We start from the raw sequence: 19,355 nt of genomic DNA, 5'->3' as shown, positions 1-19,355 counted from the left end.
ATCTTCCCGGACCAGGGATCAAACCCGTGTCCCCTGCATTGGCAGGCGGATTCTTAACCACTGCACCACCATGGAAGTCCGAAAAAGTGTTCCCTTTTAATGGAATGATATTCAAGCTATGTACTAGTATTCTAGAGAGATTAAAGAATGATTGCCTTCTGTCAATCTACAGAAAAATAATAATGAATAGAATTTCCTAGATTATTACTTCATCGCAAATTTTTCTTACACTTTGATGCATGATGCAAACAGAACAAATAGCAAACTGATATTAATGAAAGAAAAACTTGGAAACCACTTATTTTGTTCTTTATAGACTGTTTAGAGTCTGGTAAAATTGCATCTTTTTTCCCAATGTGATTGAGAACAGAGCAAAAATGCTGGGAGACTACTTGAAGCACATATTGAATAAGACTCATGTGTCCTGTTATATCATGAATTATGTCACTGGTCCTTCTGCAGGTTCTTGCTCACATTCCTGAGCAACTTTGATTTCTCCTTGAACGCAGCAGTAGCCTTCTTTTGATGGCTAAAGAAGTGCATTAGTACACCAATGAGCCAGCCATATGGTCTAGGACTTTCTACTAGAAGATTGCTACCTGTATCCCAACAGAAAAAATTATCTGTGCCAGATTTCATATATATAATGTCATGTTCCCTGTTACCATAATTGATTCTAGTACATAAAATGGAATTTGAATAGTATCAGTATTCATTGGGATTTTTTTCTGCTCGGAGAAACCAGCTCCCTGGTGTCCTGCAAAGAATAGCACAATTCTGGGTTCTGTCTTACTTGAAACAGTTTGAGGATCACTATTCTCATAGATAAAACATTTTTTTTTCTTAGCTGTAATAATTAAAGCTCATTATTCTTACAGTCTGTACCATTCATATCAGCATTACCTTTTGCAATTTGGTGTGGTTTTTTTCCTTTAACACATCATCTTTACCTATCAAGTCTGTTTGTTTCTTGAAAATAGGAAGTAAATTTCATATTGGCTGTTGAAGTCTATGAATAGGTGCTCAGTAAATAATGTATATGAGTCAGTTTTTAAAAGCAGTTTTTGGAAACATCACTAAATCTGTAAGAAAATCCAAAGGAAGCTACAATAGAATCAACATTCATAGACTTGACTTTTTTTTTTTTTTTAATTCTTCCTCTTATTACAGGCAGGACCTTAAAGAAACATTTATTGACAGTGGTGTGATGTCTGCCATCAAAGAATGGCTCTCCCCTCTACCAGATAGGAGTTTGCCGGCACTAAAGATTCGAGAAGAGCTGTTGAAGATTCTGCAAGAGGTCAGAGGCAGATAATCTGACTTGTTTGCTCTTCATTAGTTATCTACTGTGGTTTGTATTATCATAACCTCTGTATTTTGCCATATATTTATATATTCTCTCTGCCACAGCCTATCAGGAGTTTTATTAGGTGTGTTTATTAGGAACATACCAAATAAAATGAGCATAAAAGGAAGGCCTTTGGGCTTCCCTGGTGGCGCAGTGGTTGAGAGTCCGCCTGCCAATGCAGGGGACACGGGTTCGTGCCCCGGTCCGGGAAGATCCCACATGCCGCGGAGCAGTTGGGCCCGTGAGCCATGGCCGCTGAGCCTGGGCATCCAGAGCCTGTGCTCCGCAACGGGAGAGGCCACAACAGTGAGAGGCCCACGTACCGCAAGAAAAAAAAAAAAAAAAAAAAAGGAAGCCCTTTTAAAACTTCGTGTGACTGTGGTATTGAAGGAAAAAAGATCTTGGAGTAGCTCTGGTTTATCTGAGAAGAGTAGTATAGTAGTGGGCATGTTGTAGGGAGGCACTTGAAGTAGAAAGAGCACCAGCTTCAGCATCAGATAAGCATGCATTTGAATCTTGATCTGGGCCACCTTTATGTGGCTGAGACACCTTGGGCAAGCTACTTAACTTCTGAAGGAATTCCCGAGGAACCTGCTACGTGCCAGGTGTTTTTTAAATATATAGGTTCATTTATTCCTCACAACAAACCTGCAAGGTAGGTGTATTATCTCCATTTTACAGATGAGGAAATTAAGACTCAGAGAAGTTAAATGACTTGTCCAAGGTCACATAGCTAGCAGATGGCTGTGGTTGGGTTCAGACTTAGGTCTGTTTGGTTCAGAGGCCTGAGAGGACCCTTGATTTATTAAGCTGCTAACCTCTGAGGATGCTTAGTTCGCACTTTCTCACACTGTTAAGTTTTACTTCAACTCAGTGGTAGTACTGAACTCTCAACTACTGATGTAAACACAAAGTATCTTTGTGTTCAGTGTCCATAGATCCTTGAAAATATAACTTTTTTGTTATTTGTTCTATTGTGAATGAACCAGGTCTTGCAGGCCCTCTAGAGTAGATTGGCAGGACTCCCAGCTTCAGAATGATTAATATGTATGTCTGTGTTTATGTTCCCCAGCTACCTAGTGTGAGCCAGGAGACCCTGAAGCATAGTGGGATTGGACGAGCAGTGATGTATCTTTATAAACACCCCAAGGAATCAAGGTCCAACAAGGACATGGCAGGGAAATTAATCAGTATGTACATTTTACTTTTTGTTTGGTGTGTTTATGTATATACAGAGACATGTATATATAAAAGCTAACTATATTTTTACCAATTTTCATTTAAAATGAGTCAATGAAATGAGTAGGAAAATTTTTTGATACCTTCTTATAGGTACTAAGCTTTTTTCCCTTAGACTTAAAATGCTTCTCAGTATATTTAAGTATGCTATCCAGTATATAACAAGTAAAATGATGCATTTTCTAATCATGGATCAGGAGCATGTAGAGAGAGAGGGATTAGAATGTCAGCCGTGGAGTCGGTCATACCTGGGTTCAAATCCTAGATTTACCACCTACCTTACTGCATATCCTTGGGCTAGTGATTTAAGCTCTAAGCCTTGGTTTCCTCCTCTGTGAAACAGAGAGTTATGTGTTTAGTTTGGGTTGTCTTAAAGAATAAGTGAGAAGGTGTATGTAAAGCATGGTGCCTAGAACACAGTAAGTCTTCAAGAAACGTTAGCCACTGCTGCTATTGTTGTTATTTTTATAATGGTCTCCAAAGCCTTTGTGTGTTACTACTTAATGATAACAGAGAAATCCAGAGGAATCTAACTGAAGTTCATTTACTCAGTTGCCATATTGTTTATGAACACCACATGCGTCTTCATCATCCTCCTTAACTCTTCCTGTGCTTTGTGTTGGAAAGAAATTTTTAAACTTCAACACTAATTTGAAATAGTAACTACTTTTGTATCTGAATACAGTAGTTATTTTTCTGTTGAATGTTTAAGACTATCAAAAGCCTTTCGAGAAATTTAATTTTTTTTATAAACTAGAGGAGTATTGTATCTTCGATCTTATTAATAATCTGTAGTTTATTGCCTATTAAACAATAAACATTTGATGCTTTGATGCAGTGGTTCTCGACGTTCTTTTTGCCCTAGGCAAGAGAGAAGCAAACTGTTCCCACTGGTACCTGTCATGTACTACAGGTGATTCTGAATCCAGGGTTGGGGACAGCGGGTCAGTTTTTAAAGAGATATAGACTCCCCTGAGACTCCTTGCTTCCTTCTTAGTTTGACAACACCTGTGTTCTGTCTGTAAAGGTCCTTTCTTGTTTTGATACAATGCAGTGATAAGAACAAAGACATCAGCTGGCACCTCTGGACTTTTACTGGCTAAACAGTGCGCATGTAGTACTTTTTTGTGTGATCACCTTAGCAGCTTTCTTAGACTTAATGAAGCACAGACCCTACATCTGCACTATGAAAATGTAATTTTTAAAGATTTAGACCATTTTGACAAGTAATAAGGGAGTTGTTTTTGGTTAGAGTAAGAAAGTAGAGGAATTTCAAGATTTTCTGTTTTCAGTATTTGTAAATGATGTGACCAACAAGGGGTTAATATCCAAAATATACAAACAGCTCATGCAATTCAATATCAAAAAAAAAAACCAAAACCATTAAAAAAATGGGCAGAGGACCTAAATAGACATTTCTCCAAAGAAGATATTCAGATGGCCAACAGGCACATGAAAAGATGCTCAACATTGCTAATTATTAGAGAAATGAAAATCAAAACCACAGTGAGGTATCACCTCACACCAGTCAGAATGGCCATCATCAATAAGTCTGCAACTAATAAATGCTGGAGAGGGTGTGGAGAAAAGGGAACCCTCCTACACTATTGGTGGGAATGTAAATTTGTGCAGCCACTATGGAAAACAATACGGAAGTTCCTTAGAAAACTAAAAGTAGAACTTTCATACTATCCAGCAATTCCACTCCTGGATATATATCCAGAAAAAAAATGAAAACTCTAATTCAGAAAGGTACATGTATCCCAGTGTTCATAGCAGCATTATTTATGATAGCCAAGACATGGAAGCAATCCAAATGCCCATCAACAGACAGTTGGCTTAATAAGATGTGGTACATATATACAATGGAATACTACTGAGCCATAAAAAAGAATGAAATATTGCCATTTGCAGCAACATGGATGGACCTAGAGAATATTGTGCTTAGTGAAATATATATTCCACACATAAGTGATATCATATAGTACTTGTCAGACAAAGACAAGTACTATATGATATCACTTATGTGTGGAATCTAGAAAATAATACAAATGAATCTGTATACAAAACAGAAACAGACATACAGACATAGAAAACAAACTTACGGTTATCAAAGGGGAGAGAGAAGCGGGGAGGAACAAATTAGGAGTATGGGATTAGCAGATACAAAATATTATACGTGAAATAGATAAGCAATAAAGATACACTGTGTAGCACAGGGGATGATAACCTATAATGGAAAAAGCATCTGCCAAAAAAAGAATCACGGGCTTCCCTGGTGGCGCAGTGGTTGAGAGTCCGCCTGCCGATGCAGGGGACACGGGTTCGTGCCCTGGTCCGGGAAGATCCCACATGCCGCAGAGTGGCTGGGCCCGTGAGCCATGGCCGCTGAGCCTGCGTGTCCAGAGCCTGTGCTCCGCAACGGGAGAGGCCACAACAGTGAGAGGCCTGCGTACCGCAAAAAAAAAAAAAAAAAAAAAAAAAAAAAATCACTTATGCTGTACACCTGAAACTAAATATTGTAAATCAACCATACTTCAATTTAAAAAAAAAACAAAAGATTTTCTGTTTTCAGGAGACTAAATTTAGAAATTAAACTGTCTTTATGAAATAACACAGCTCGTTGATGACCTTCAAAGTGAGTTAGATGTTACTTTCTTTAAGCCTCTGTGGTGATTACAGGTTTAAGTGATCTTTTTATATTGAATTTTCTGAATCAGCTGGAGCTAGTTGTGATGCTGGTATCATGCTGTGTTTATTCTACAGATGGTCCTGAAATAATGTTATCTTTAAGGAAAGAATGTTCTTAATGCCTAGAATATGACTTTACACTAGGGTATGATTATTTCAAAGAATGATAGTAGAAATCCTACTTTATGGGCTAAATAATTAATTTTTCTCTGTTATAGATGAATGGTCTCGGCCTATATTTGGTCTTACCTCAAACTACAAAGGAATGACAAGAGAAGAAAGGGAGCAGAGAGACCTAGAACAGATGCCTCAACGGCGAAGAATGAACAGGTAGGAGGGAACAGGTATGAGTAAGTGGAGTAAATGTTATTGTTGCGATAACTCAGGGCGGGGGTTGGTAATTAAGATCATTAAGAAACCTACAAGATGGTAGGATTTTGTCTTTCCTCTGCTTGATATGTCTTGTAGTTCATGATACTTTTTAGTTTAAATGTGGTAGTGTACAGTGAAGCTCCACACCCGCTCCCCTCCCAGGCTTTTCTGGTTGGATCTGGCCTCTGCCACCGTTCTGGAGGTTGCTTAGGTTGTTTCAGCCTCTTGCAGAAAAAACTTTCTCAGTCCCATTTCCAGATCCTTAAGAGAAAAAAAAAATTTCGATTTGTATCAATAAACTGGATGTAGTTGCATCCAAGATGGCAGGGTCATTACAGGTGAGTGAAACCTGGTGTGCAAATGATCATTAAAATAAGTAGTACTTTTATAATACAATATTAGGAATTATTTTCCCTGATCCAGTGTAAAGGACCTAATGGTGGTCTAAGTTTGATATTTCATTTTGCTCTTTTTCCTTAGTTATAAGGTCCTGACATTTCCTAATAACTCATCAATTACTTTTTTCCCAGCACTGGTGGTCAGACACCCCGAAGAGATTTGGAAAAGGTGCTGACAGGCGAGGAAAAGTAAGATTTTTGTATTGATTTTCAATGTAGACTGTATTGGGAATGTTCTGCTTGCTGCTTTGTTTTAAGAAAAATAGCAAATGAAATGATGCTCTGTTCACATTGGCAGGGGATGATTCCTAGTGTTGTATTTATTGAATATTCACATTCTGTGGGTACCCTGGAGGTTATAAGAATATTGAGAAATAGTTCATTCAGTAAAGATTTTGTTGCTGCTTGCTATGTGCTGGACTCTCTCGTAAACTCTGAAAATACAGAATCAAACTAAAAGTAGTCCATTCTCTCAGAAAGTCTTTAGAGGGATTGTAGGCAAAGGGGAGAGCTTAAGCAAAGATGGGGGGTAAGCACGCAAGGCCTGTTTTAGGGATGGCAAGTAGTCGGGCAGTAGTACGGTGCCTGAGGTGGTGGAAGACAAGGTTGGAAATGCAGTTGTTGACCAAATTCTGAAGTGCTTTAAGTCAAGATGAGGAATTCTCACTTCTCTTTGTGGTTTCCTAGAAAGTTTTTGAGCATGGACGTGAAGTCGTCAGATTGATTTGGAATGCTTCTGCTGGTAGCACGATGTAGGATGGGTTGCTGGGCAGAGGAACTGAAGGCAGTGATACAGCTAAACTGAGACTGTAACGGAGAAGCAGAAGGGTGAGGAGCCCTCGCAGGTGTGCAACTGCCAGGAGTCTGGCTGGGTGGGCGAGAAGTTGGCTAGAGTTGAAGATGCCACCCAGAATTTTAAACGTAAGCAACTGAGATGATGGTATTACCCTTCACTAGAGTGGAGAGGAGGAGTAGACGTGAAAACATAGATGATGTCTGTTTTGAGCATATTAAATGTAAGGTGACTGAGATAGTCCTATAATTATCCTGTGCGTAGAACTGGAATTTGGGCTAGAGACAGAGATTTGATAGTTACCTCCGTAGAAAAGATTGTTGACTCAAGAGAGTACAGAGTGGGCTTCCCTGGTGGCGCAGTGGTTGAGAGTCCGCCTGCCGATGCAGGGGACGCGGGTTTGTGCCCCGGTCCGGGAAGATCCCACATGCCACGGAGCGGCTGGGCCTGTGAGCCATGGCCGCTGAGCCTGCGCGTCCGGGGCCTGTGCTCCGCAACGGGAGAGGCCACAGCAGTGAGAGGCCCGCGTACCGCAAAAAAAAAAAAAAAAAGAGAGTACAGAGTAAGAAATAAACTGAACCCTTTGAAAAGGGTTGTAGCCAGTGAAGGCCAGTGAGCAGACGTGGTCCTACACGTTGGAGGAGAACCCAGAGGAGAATGAGGCCACGCTGGAGGGGGCCATGGCAGAGGGTAGGCTTCACGGGGGTTTGTGCAGTGAGGGCTGGCAATCAGGCAGCACCCAGATCGCAAAAGGAGAACGAGAAATGAGCTAGAGGGAGCAAGTGTCGTTTGCTCGTGGACAGGTGTGCTGACAGTGGCTTCAGAGGAAAAATAAGAGTTGTGGGAGATTTTCTAGTCAGTTAATGTATATGAAAGTTACAGAAGTTTCAGTTCACGTATATGAAAGTTACAGAAGCTTGATACTAAGAATGGAGTAAACCATACAAGGGAATAGAAACAATTTCAGAATTTTTTAGCCTTCTCTTCCTCTTCTTCCCCCACCCCCGCAAATACCCACCCTCCGTTTACCACTGAGGTGGTTAGTTACCTGAAGGTTGAACGATTCGAATTCCCAGACATCAAATAGGCTTTACTTTTGAAGGATGATAGTCTTAGGTTAGTCTAGCACGATAGTTCTCAAATTTGTACATAAAAGTTACTGTGTGTGATGCCATCCAGTGCCGGCAAGGATGCAGAGAAACTAGATCACTCATCCATTGCTGCGGGGTGAAATGGCACAGCTGCCCTGGAAAATAGTTCGGCAGTTTCTTGTAAGGTTGGACATGCAACCACCATACAACCCAGCACTTGCACAAGATTCTTAGGCATTTATCCCCGAGAAATGAAAACTTATGTTTGTGCAAAAACCTGTCCATTAGTAGTACAGCTTTATTCGTAATAGTCCACAACTGGAAACAACCCAGATGTCCTTCAGCAAGTGAATGGTTCAACAGACCATGGTATATTCATACCATAGAGTACTGCTCAGCAATTAAATGGAACAAAATATTGATAGATGTAACAACTTGGTTGGATCCTCAAGGGCATTATGTTGAGTGGATAAAGCCAATTTCTAAACGTTACATGGTGTATTATTCCATTTATATGACATTCTTCAAATGCCAGCATTACAGAAATTAGTAGATTCATGGTCACCAGGGGCTAGGGACTGGGCAAATGGGGTAGGGAGGTGGACATGTTTACTAAAGGGCAATAAGAGGGATCCTGTGGTGGATACACAAACTTACACACATGATAAAATTGCATAGAACTAAATACACACACACACAGATAAATGAGTGCACGTAAAACTGGGGAAATGTAAATAAAAATTGATGGATTATAGCAACATCAATATCCTGGTTGTAATACTGTACTATAATTTTTGCATGTTGTTACCTTTGGGAGAGACACTGGATCTCTCTGCATTAATTCTTGCAACTGCATGTGAATCTATAATTATCTCGAACTTTTTTAAAAACAAGAAACAGACCAAAAAATTACTGTATGAGTTGCATATGCAAAACCATGTAAACTACTTTATGGGCATACTCAGTCTGGGGGGTCATTTTGACTCCCTGGTTTTTCACCTCACAAGTGAACACGAGTGACTGTTGGACCAGAGAAATTGAGATTCAGAGTCCTGATGGAGGAACCAGCCTTAGAAAGGAGAGATGCGATTATATCTGAAGCTGAGGAGAGGTGAAAAGGAGTCCTGAAAATGCAGGGGAAATTGGCTTTGAGGGGGAAGTTGAGCCATTGGTACAGCAGTGTGAGTGATGACGAGGCCATCTAAGACAGGCAGCAGGATGCTGGAGCGGGTGACTTCGGGAGGGCAGAGGAGGTTTGACACAGATATGCAGCCGAATGGGATGGACCCGGGTGTGGTCGGCTACATAAGCAGCATGCTCTTCTTCCCATTCTCAGGGCTCTTAGACCTGGAGATCCTGGATTCTGTGCCCGGGCAAGGGTCCCCATGCCCTCGAACAAGGACTATGTTGTCAGGCCCAAGTGGAATGTGGAAATGGAGTCGTCCAGGGTAAGCAAGCAGGGGGACAGCAAGGTGGATCTGAAATGCAGATTACTGTTCGTCTTTTACTTCGTGTTCAATAACCCTTAACAGCTCCTAAGGTTTATCTGATTTGACGAGAGCTATTTTCTGGTCACTTATCTAGCCAGATCACTTATTGCTGATGAGGTTTACTTCAGACTTAAAGAAACGTTATCAAGTTGGGAAGTTTCCTCTTATTAATCCCTTTATTTCAACTGAATCTTGAAGCCTAGAGTGTTTTGGTACAGTCGTTTTTTTTTAAGAACCCTGAGAAACAAAACTCACCTGCTTCTGCAACCTACCCCTCCCTTTCTATTCAGCTGTTTTAAGTAATTCTGTTGTGAAGTGTTTATTAGGGTAGACACTTCTGCCATCACTGTAAATACTATTCGGTGATCCTTATTGCTTCTCAGTAATCTTTTTTTATTCTCCGTTCAAACTACTCTTTCTAGCCTGGTATTCTTAAAAAGGGCCTAAGCCGATTGGAAAAGCATAAGAGGCGATTTGCAGAACAGAAACGACTCAGCAAAGTGCACCGTGCTGTCAAGTTCAGCATTGAAGGCAACAGGATGCCCCTGTAGGCCTGGCCCTACCAGAGCGTATCCGGGAGGTATCCCCAAGGAAGCATGCTCTGTGCATGGGCTTGAGTTGTCAGCAGCTAGAGTGAAAACAGTGTGTGTGTGCTTTCTTAACCAGAAAAGGCCAGGACCACTTTTAGTTTATGAAATAATGACCCTAACAGGCACTTAGTGACATTCTAGTCCTCTTGAATATTGAGAAATTGATACGGGATTCGCTTCCTAGAGACTAATAGATAATTACCTCATGGCTAGGCATTTTGGTCTTTCTGACTGGTACCCTTTTTATTAAAAAGGTTTTTGTTAGGGCCTGGAATCCGAGTGGTCTCCCTTACAGGCATGTAATTGGTTAGTAACGTCTTGGTGAAAGGGAGGTGGCTTCTTTTCTTGTTGTCAGTGGCTCAGTAACTGCATTTGAGGGCTCACTGCATAAAGCCTGACACTGAATATTTAGGAGATAAATTTAATTAATACATATTCAGTTCATGGTCAGAAATGAAGAAGACTTTGAAACATTCATAAAGCCAGACTCACTGACCTGCTGTGCTCGGAGGTTAACGGTGGCGCCTTTGCGGCAGTGCCCTCCTGAGCATCTGTCTGAGTGTGTTGCCTTCCTTTTGTGACTCCTCCGTGACCCCTGCTTTGGCAGCTATTTCCACAGACACACTCACCTTCCTGCCGTTTCACTTTGTTGTTAAGCTACTGTCAAAACAAAGCACACAGTCTTACTTAATGAGAATAAATAAAGGGTAGAAGAGCACTGGTTCAGTGCTAAGAATTTCTTCACCTCTACTTCCTTCCCTTTTTTCTTCCCACCGCCCCTTTTTTAGGCCACACCTCAGGGCTTGCGGGACCTCAGTTCCTTGACCAGGGATTGAACCCCGGGCCACGGCAGTGAAAAACATGAAATCCTAACCACTAGGCCACCAGGGAAGTCCCCTTCCTCCCTTTTTTCTTCTTTCCATTTCCATGTCCCTTGATATCCCTCCTTCCCCCCCACCACCCCTGTTTCTCTTTACCTTTACTTTTCTCACTGTCTCTTCCATCCTTTTATTCCTCTCTTTTGTAATACATTTTCCACCCCAGCACACTATTTTGAGAATCAAGAACTATAATAGGGCAGTGAAAAACGTAATAAAAAATCCTAGTGGCCAGTCTTCTTTGGAAGGGTGTGTGCCTGTCTGCTGGTGTTGCTGGTTCTGATCCCACCCTCCCTGTAGGTGATGGGGAGGTGGGCAGAGGTGGCCCAGCCTGTTGCTAGAGCCAGAGGTGGCCAGCGTGATGAGAGGGGAGTTCAAGCAGAGTTCTTCTCCTTCATCCCCAACACTCCCCAGATCAAAACGGGCTGGTATTTATCTTGGCCTGTGTCTGACTTACAGAGCTCTGTCAAAAAAAGAAAAATAATAATAAGGCATGTTTTGGGGGCTGGTAGTCCCATGTTACATTTCAGTAAATTGTCCTTAAACCACCTGACACTGTTTTCCTGTTCAAGAAGTTTCCTTACATATGCACTCAAGGCTTTCACATTGCACAGACACTAATGAGTGTTACTAGAAAACATGTTTCCCAAGAAGAAAATTGGAGTGAGTAAATGGCTTTCAAATGAAACTCTTTTTGTTTTAAATGTAATTTTTATTTTTGAAATTACGAGAGTAAATATACTAGAGAATAAACCCCACTCCCCAAGTCCTGCTCTTCCTCTGTGTAAGTCACCACTGTTAACAGTTTTGATGTGTTACATGTATTTTCAGTAATGCTTTAAACTTAGTTTTTTCTGCTTACAATTGTAGAAAATTTTGAGATTATAAAGAGAAAAATCACTCACCACTCAAAAGCAATTTGATAAAATTTTTGCCTTGTTTTCTATTGATACTTTAATATAATTAAAATTATATTGTATAGAATTTTGATCACTTCTCATTAAACCGCCTTATAGAGTTATCATTTGTAATGGCTGCATAATAGTCTATCATGTGAATATATAATTTGTTTATTCATTCCTCTATGGTTTCTGATTTTTCGCTTCTAAATAATGCAGTAAACTGTGCTACATTGTATGTTTATATGCTAATTTTTTCCATGGAATGCTTTTAAAATAACATTAAAATGGCACAAGCAGTGCATGTTTTTATATAAACTTTTAAATACGAAAAGCACAAATAAAATTAATGTCACTTGTAATCCCACCGTACCTTAATATTAACATTTTGGGTTATTTCTTTCCAGTCCTTTATATACGTGTACATAAACATTATTACTGGTTTGGAGAGGGTTTTGTTGGAGGTGGTGGTGTTTTTTTGTTTTTGTTTTTTAACTTTTAATCAAAATTGTGATCATACTCATTTATACCTTGTTGGGTTTGTGTTTTACTTAACATGGTAATAATTCATTTGAGTTAACATCCTTCAGTGACTTAATATTGTGTTGTAATATGATTGTACCATATTTTTTTAAGCAAACCCATCTTGCTAATCTTTTAGGCTACTTTTGGTTTTTCGCTGATAAAGCAGTGCAGCATACAGCTTTACTGTCCTAAGGAAGTGGTGTAGGGTTGACAAATCAAGAGAGAAGTCATTGAATTTGACAGGCTAGGTACTCAGTTCTGTGTGTTTTCAGGCTTGGGGTAACCAGGCATCTGCCAGATACAAGTCATACAAGCTGTAACTAGGAGTAGATCAGCGCAGCCTGGGCATGTCCCAGTTGCTGAGGCTAGAGGGTCAAATTATTAGAGAAGGTCCTGGGAGTGGACAAGGAGAAGTCCAGGCTGAGGGGTAGAGCTGCTGGGAGTTGGGCAGTTGGCAGAGATCTGAGCAGCTAAGGCTTCCGTTGTGGACTGATTGCAGCTACTAAAAATCAGGGCACATTGTCTGAAAGGAAATCAGATATTTGGGACTGTCTAGAAATCTGGGGTATTGCATGCATAGGGTGATAGTCGCATAACTTTCTCATCTGATAATGAATTTTTATGCTCCCTTAGACTACTAGTGCCCAGGATTAAAATTGATATAAAATAATATTTGAAATTGGGATGTATGTAGAAAATCTAGGATGGATGATCAATGCAGCTCTTGTTCAAGAATGACTTAGAGGTCTTTGCTTATAACTGAGGTGGAAGACGAGTCCAGAGGTGAGATAAGGCTTGGGGGAGGTCTCCCCAACTCAAAAGAACTTCACCACACTGGTACCGACCCTAGAGTGTCTCCTAGTCTCCACCTTATTTTAGCATTCTTTGAATTGAGCTTCACAGGTGATTCAGTAGTAAACATCTGGGGAGAAGAATTAGAAAATCCCATCTATTTTTAACCACTCGACAGTCGTAAAGATTGGAATTGTTAGATTACTGTAGCCAGCAAGAAGAGTTTGCCCTGATCTGACATAAATGGCAGGCCTTTTCAACATTTCTAAAAGGTGTCAATTTCTTGGAGACCACACCTTTTCAGACAGTCTTTTCAAAGTAGAAGAGAAATTACCTAACAAGCAAACCTTTAAACATAAAGGGCAAGCAGAAAGAGATGCAAGAAGTATAAGCCCCTTGGTTCAAGAGAATTAATTTACTTTTCTTTTTGTGTCAAACTAATTGATTGCAAAGTAGTAGTAATAGCAATAATAGCTGCTTTTATTTTGAGCGCCGATTCTGTGCTAGCCTCTGTGCTTGTATTTGTTATTATTATCTTATTCACTTCTCCCAGCAGTCCTGGAAGTAGTTCACACAAGGGGCATCATTTGTACAGGGTTACAGAACCCTGACTAGTTTCTAATCGGAAACTAGAGTTCCAGCAAGCACCTAGCGGTTCTAACCTCATTCATTATGCTTCAGGCTTTTTCTCGATGACTTTCCTTGCCTTAGAAGATCATTGTTTTTTATGCCAGCACTGTTTGAAGGTGTATGTGTCAAGCGGTCACCTCCACATTTGGTCTTTGAAAGGGAGAAGCATACAGTCAAAATGTAATCTGATGGAATTAGGGGGATCGTAGTTTCAGTTTTAACCCCCCTTTCTCTCTTCTAGCAAATTTCCGTGGACTAGAGGCAAAATTTGAAAGTAAGGCACAGATAAGAACAAAATTATTCTCCATTGAGAGAATTTAATATGCTTTTCTAACACTGCTGTGTATACTTGCTCTGTTCCTGAGGTCACCAAAGCTTATTCTGGTTATTCCAGAGCTGGGAGCTCTTCTGTCTGCTGACTTTCAGATAAAAGAAGACGAAAGACAAAACTAAGTGTATGTGTTTCAATAATTTGCTCTTTAATTTTTACCCCACTCTTAGTTTCAGGGGACCTCCAAGAAGGGTATCAGTCGACTGGATAAACAGATGAGAAAGTTCACAGACATCAGGAAAAAAAGCAGATCTGCACACGCAGTAAAAATCAGCATCGAGGGCAATAAAATGCCCTTGTGACTGCCTGGGAGGTTCCCTATCTCTGCTCTTAAGAAATGCGCAATGGACTCTTTGGAGAAAGATGATATTTTAAAAACTTTTTTAGTGTACCTGTAAATGATTCAGCTTGTATCAAATATTGTCATAGGACTTGCATTTATCTCAGTTTTATTTAAAACCATTTGTTGTGCACTTTGTACAGAAGAATACTAGTCCTACTTCTATCAACTTTACACAATAAAATTCCATTCTGGTTTTGGGGGGCTGTCTCTTCATTGTCTTCGAGGATGCATTCTCCATGGGAGTGAAAATTAGTTCTTGGTGAGTGCAGAAAAATTTTAGATATTACAGTGGTTTGTGGCCCTTCAGAGTGTAGACTGCCTAACTGTGGTGTGGTTTGTCTGGTCGTTACCCTTGGTTCCCGACCATGAGCTCCTCCAACCCTTGGGATTCCTGGGTGCTAGGGACATCTTTGTGATACGAATGAGGTGAGTCATGGTAGACCCCTGGAGAGCTTTAGGTGGGGGCCGGTCACCAGAAAGGGCCTACCACGTAATTAGAGGGTCGGGACTTTGGGCAGGCCTCATGGGCTGGGGGCTGGGGGGTACTGGAGATGGACGTAGTCATGTTGCCCAGTGATGTACTCAGTCGTGTCCAAATAGTGAAGCCCAGGTAAAGACTCTGGACACTGAGGCTCTGATTGGTGAACACACTAACGTGCTGAAATGGTGATGGGCCTTGATTCCACAAAGAAAGGGTGCAGAAGCTCCGTGTTTCCTCCCAGACCTCCCCTCACCCTGTGTGTGTCTTCATTTGGCTGGTACTCCTCATTTGAATCCTTTACAATAAAACTAATGTTAAGCACAGTGCTTTCCTGAGTTCTGAGTCATTTTAGCAAATTCTTGAATGTGAGGGGATTGTGGGATCCCCCAAATTAGTCAGAACTAGTAACTAGTCGGTCAGAAGTGGGGATGGACTCCACTTGCAGCCATCATCTCCAGTGCAGGCAGCTCGTGGAGGACTGAGCCCTTACACCTGTGGAGTCCAGTGATGACTTCAGGTGGTCAGTGTCAGAACTGAATTGCAGTATCCTACTGGGGTTGAAACAAAATGCTGACAAAGTCATTTCTTAGTATTTCTCGTTAGGGAAATTTTTAATTATTTGATTTAAATTAAATTTGTTTTCTCCTTGGGGGGGTCCTACAATCTGAAAAAAAAGATTGAGAAATACTGTCTCAGAGGAAACATGGACATAATTAAAAATCACTGTAATTGCTGATAAGCAGCCGGGCAGTTGGGATAGAGAATAATATTGCTTATGGCTGTATTGTTCTATTTTTGTGATACTTTAAAGTCATTTTATTAGTCTCTGCAGACTTATTTATGAGAAGTCACTTGTTAGTCAAGATGACTAAATCCAAGAGTAAGTAATTGATTTTAATTATAGAAATCTTATGATACAAACTGGAGAAGGGTTATCTGGCAATACTGATTTTCAAAAACACGTGAGAATCTTATTGGCGATAAAAGCCTTGGAACAACCAAAAAAATCAGGAAGTTTGTGCCCTTTACTCATAAAAAAAATGATCTCTTTACCCTTACTTTCAACAAATTTAAAAGCACAAATGTGATAGTTGTAAAAAGCAGGTACATAAAGATATCAGGTAATAGCTAACCACCAGATGGAGATGGAAAAACAACTATTTTCTGCAATGGCATTTTTGCTTTTATTTATACCCTCAGAAACACTCGTGAGAACAAAACAAACACAACCATCTACTGAAACAGATGTTGATGATCCTGATCATTAAAAATTCTAAACAAGAAAAGTTAAAATAGTATTTTTTAAAAAAGACTTTAAAGTTATTAATACACCATTCTGGCATTTAATGGGGTAAGCTCCAGTTATCTGAAAATTTCACCTAGGTAGGGTAAAACTGATGGTGCCAGGTGTTAAAGTGATAATCATACCTGGGGAATTCAAAATGTTAAAAAAATTGCTGGTTTCTGTATAAACTACCATTGCTGTGTGGTTCATTTTAAGTCTCAAAACTGGCCGAGAATACTCTTTTTTTTTTTTTTTAATTGGAAATACTTCCAATTTACAATAATGTTGCAAAAGTGGTAAACTCCCATATACCCTTCACCTATATACATGAAGTGTTAACGTTTTGCCACATTTGCTGACAGTTTGCCTCTTGATCCCCAAATACTTATGCATATTTCTCCCCAAAACAAGGACCTTTAGTTTGTCCCAGTGTTGGTGGTGTTAACTTCGGTCACTTGGACGTAGTGGTGCAGAATCACTTTTTTTTTTTTTTTTCAATTAAAAGAAACAGTTTTAATTGTTGATTAATTTTAATTTTGGGAAATCAGTTGTATGTGAATATGTAAAATACACATAAAATTTGCCATCTTAAAGGACAGTATCCAGTTAGTGGCAATACAAGCATTCCCTTTGTTGTGCAACAGTCACTGCCTTCCATCTCTGGAAATCTTTTCGGCTTGCAGAAGTGAAGCTGTACCCATTGAACAGTAACTCCTTATTCCCCTCTCTCCCAAGCCTGGCAAGCACCATTCTACTTTGTCTCCGATTTTGACTGCTCTAGATGTCTCATGTAAGTGGAATCATACATAATTCTTTTTTGACTGGATCATTCATTCAGTTAGCATAAATGTCGTCAAGGTTCTCCTATGGTGTAGCATGTGAAAGAATTTTATTTTAAGGCCGAATAATATTCTATCATGTATATGCCACATTTTGTCTATCCATTTTGTTGATGGACACTTGGGTTGCTTCCACCTTCTGGCTATTGTGAATAATGCTGCCATGAATATGGGTATACAAATATTTCTTTGAAACTCTGCTTTAAATTCTTTCATGTATATAGCCAGAAGTGGAATTGCTGGATCGTATGGTAATTCTATTTTTTAAATTTTTTCTTTATTATTTTTTTTTTTTTAATTTTTTTTGCGGTATGCGGGCCTGTCACTGTTGTGGCCTCTCCCGTTGTGGAGCACAGGCTCCGGACGCGCAGGCTCAGTGGCCATGGCTCACGGGCCCAGCCGCTCCGCGGCATGTGGGATCTTCCCGGACCAGGGCACGAACCCGGGTCCCCTGCATCGGCAGGCGGACTCTCAACCACTGCACCACCAGGGAAGCCCCAGTTATTATTTTTTTTTATTTAATTTTTTTTTTTTGGCTGCATCGGGTCTTAGTTGAGGCATGCAGGATCTTTCGTTTCAGCGTGGGCTCTTCAATGTGGCGCGTGCTTCTCTCTAGTTCTGGTGTGCGGGCTCCAGGGCATGTGGGCCCTGTAGTTTGCAGCACGTGGGCTCTCTTGTTGAGGCGTGTGGGCTCAGTAGTTGTGGCGTGCGGGGTTAGTTGCCCCGTGGCTTGTGGGATCTCGGTTCCCCGACCAGAGATTGAACCCGAGTCCCCTGCATTAGAAGGCAGATTCTTTACTGCTGGACCACCAGAGAAGTCCCTGGTAATTCTATTTTAAATTTTTTTTAATGGCTGCACCATTTAACATTCTCACCAATAGTACAAAAGGGTTCTGATTTGTCCACACCCTCACCAACACTTATTTTCTGGTTTTTTGATAGTAGCCATCCTAATGGATGTGAAATAGTATTTCATTGTGATTTTGATTTGCATTTCCCTAATAATTAGTGATATTGAGTATCATTTTGTATTCTTATTGGTGCTTTGGGTATCTTCTTTGAAGAAATGTCTATTCAAATCCTTTGCCCAGTTTAAAGTAAGTTTTTCCTTGTTGAGTTGTCAGAGTGCTTTATGTATTCTGGATAACTCTTTATCAGGCATAAGATTTGCAAATTTTTCCCCATTCCTTGGGTTGTATTTTCAACTCTGTTAATTGTACCCTCTGACACACAGTTGATTTAAATTTTGATGTAGTTCTGTTTATCTTTTTCCTCTTTGATCGCCTGTGCTTTTGTGGTATCCAAGAAATTATTGTCAAATCCAATGTCATGAAGCTTTTTTTTTTTCTTTTCCATGCAGTTTTTATTTTTGCCTTTTCCAACAATAGTGTTGTTCGTTTTTTTAAATTTTTATTTTACAGTGTTGTGTTAGTTTCAGGTATACAGCAAAGTGAGTCAGTTATACATATACATATATACACTTTTTTAGATTCTTTTCCCCTAAATGCCATTACATGGTATTGAGTAGAGTTCCCTGTGCTATACAGTAGTTTATTAGTTATCTCTTTTATATACAGTAGTGTGTATATGTCCATCCCAATCTCCCAATTTATCCCTCCACCTCCCCTTACCCCCAGTAACCATTAGTTTGTTTTCTACATCTGTAACTCTTTCTGTTTTGTAGATAAGTTCATTTGTACCCTTTTTTTAGATTCCACATATAAGCAGTATCATATGATATTTCTCCTTCTCTGTCTGACTTACTTCACTCAGTATGACAACCTCTAGGTCCATCCATGTTGCTGCAAATGGTATTATTTCATTCCTTTTTATGGCTGAGTAATATTCCATTGTATATATGTACCACATCTTCTTTATCCATTCCTCTGTTGATGGACATTTAGGTTGCTTCCATGTGTTGGCTATTGTAAATAGTGCTGCAATGAACATCGGGGTGCATGCATCCTTTCAAATTATGGCTTTCTCTAGATATATGCCTGGGAGTGGGATTGCTGGATCATATGGTAGCTCTATTTTCAGTTTCTTAAGGAACCTCCATACTGTTCTCCATAATGGCTGTACCAATTTACATCCCACCTACAGTGTAGGAGGGTTCCCTTTTCTCCACACCCCTTCCAACATTTATTGTTTGTAGATTTTTTGGTGATTCATGAAGTTTTTCTTATGTCTTCCTGTAAGAGTTTTATCTCTTACATTTAGGTCTTTGATCCATTTTGAGTTAACTTGCATTTGATATAAGGTAAGCATACAACATTTTTTTTTTTGACATGTGAATATCTAGTTTTCCCAACACCATTTATTGAAAAGATTGTCCTTTCC

General features: G+C 40.0%; 1 protein-coding gene across 7 annotated transcripts in view; it reads left to right on the top strand.

The window, feature by feature from the left end:
- IWS1 (interacts with SUPT6H, CTD assembly factor 1) overlaps positions 1–19,355 on the top strand; it is a 65,203-nt gene that overhangs the window by 33,390 nt on the left and 12,458 nt on the right. For 2 of the 7 annotated variants that reach the window (XM_022590561.3, XM_022590562.3), the window contains exons 9-14: positions 1,171–1,300; positions 2,421–2,538; positions 5,497–5,608; positions 6,181–6,237; positions 9,269–9,380; positions 14,238–15,204. In XM_022590561.3, coding sequence (XP_022446269.1) covers positions 1,171–1,300; positions 2,421–2,538; positions 5,497–5,608; positions 6,181–6,237; positions 9,269–9,380; positions 14,238–14,369 — 661 coding nt within the window. In that variant the 3' untranslated portion in view covers positions 14,370–15,204. Of the gene's footprint in view, positions 1–1,170; positions 1,301–2,420; positions 2,539–5,496; positions 5,609–6,180; positions 6,238–6,735; positions 6,970–9,268; positions 9,381–9,844; positions 15,205–19,355 lie in introns of those variants that run through there. The other 5 variants (XM_022590563.2, XM_089916919.1, XR_002646961.2 and 2 more) reach the window with 4 other exon arrangements.

The sequence above is a fragment of the Delphinapterus leucas genome, chromosome 8 (genome assembly GCF_059928025.1).
Source record: "Delphinapterus leucas isolate spDelLeu-1000000601 "Yukka" chromosome 8, BTC_Dleu_Yukka2, whole genome shotgun sequence".
NCBI classification, from domain to species: domain Eukaryota; kingdom Metazoa; phylum Chordata; class Mammalia; order Artiodactyla; family Monodontidae; genus Delphinapterus; species Delphinapterus leucas.
The sequence above is the reverse complement of the archived record's forward strand: the minus strand, read 5'-3'. Positions and strand labels throughout refer to the sequence as shown.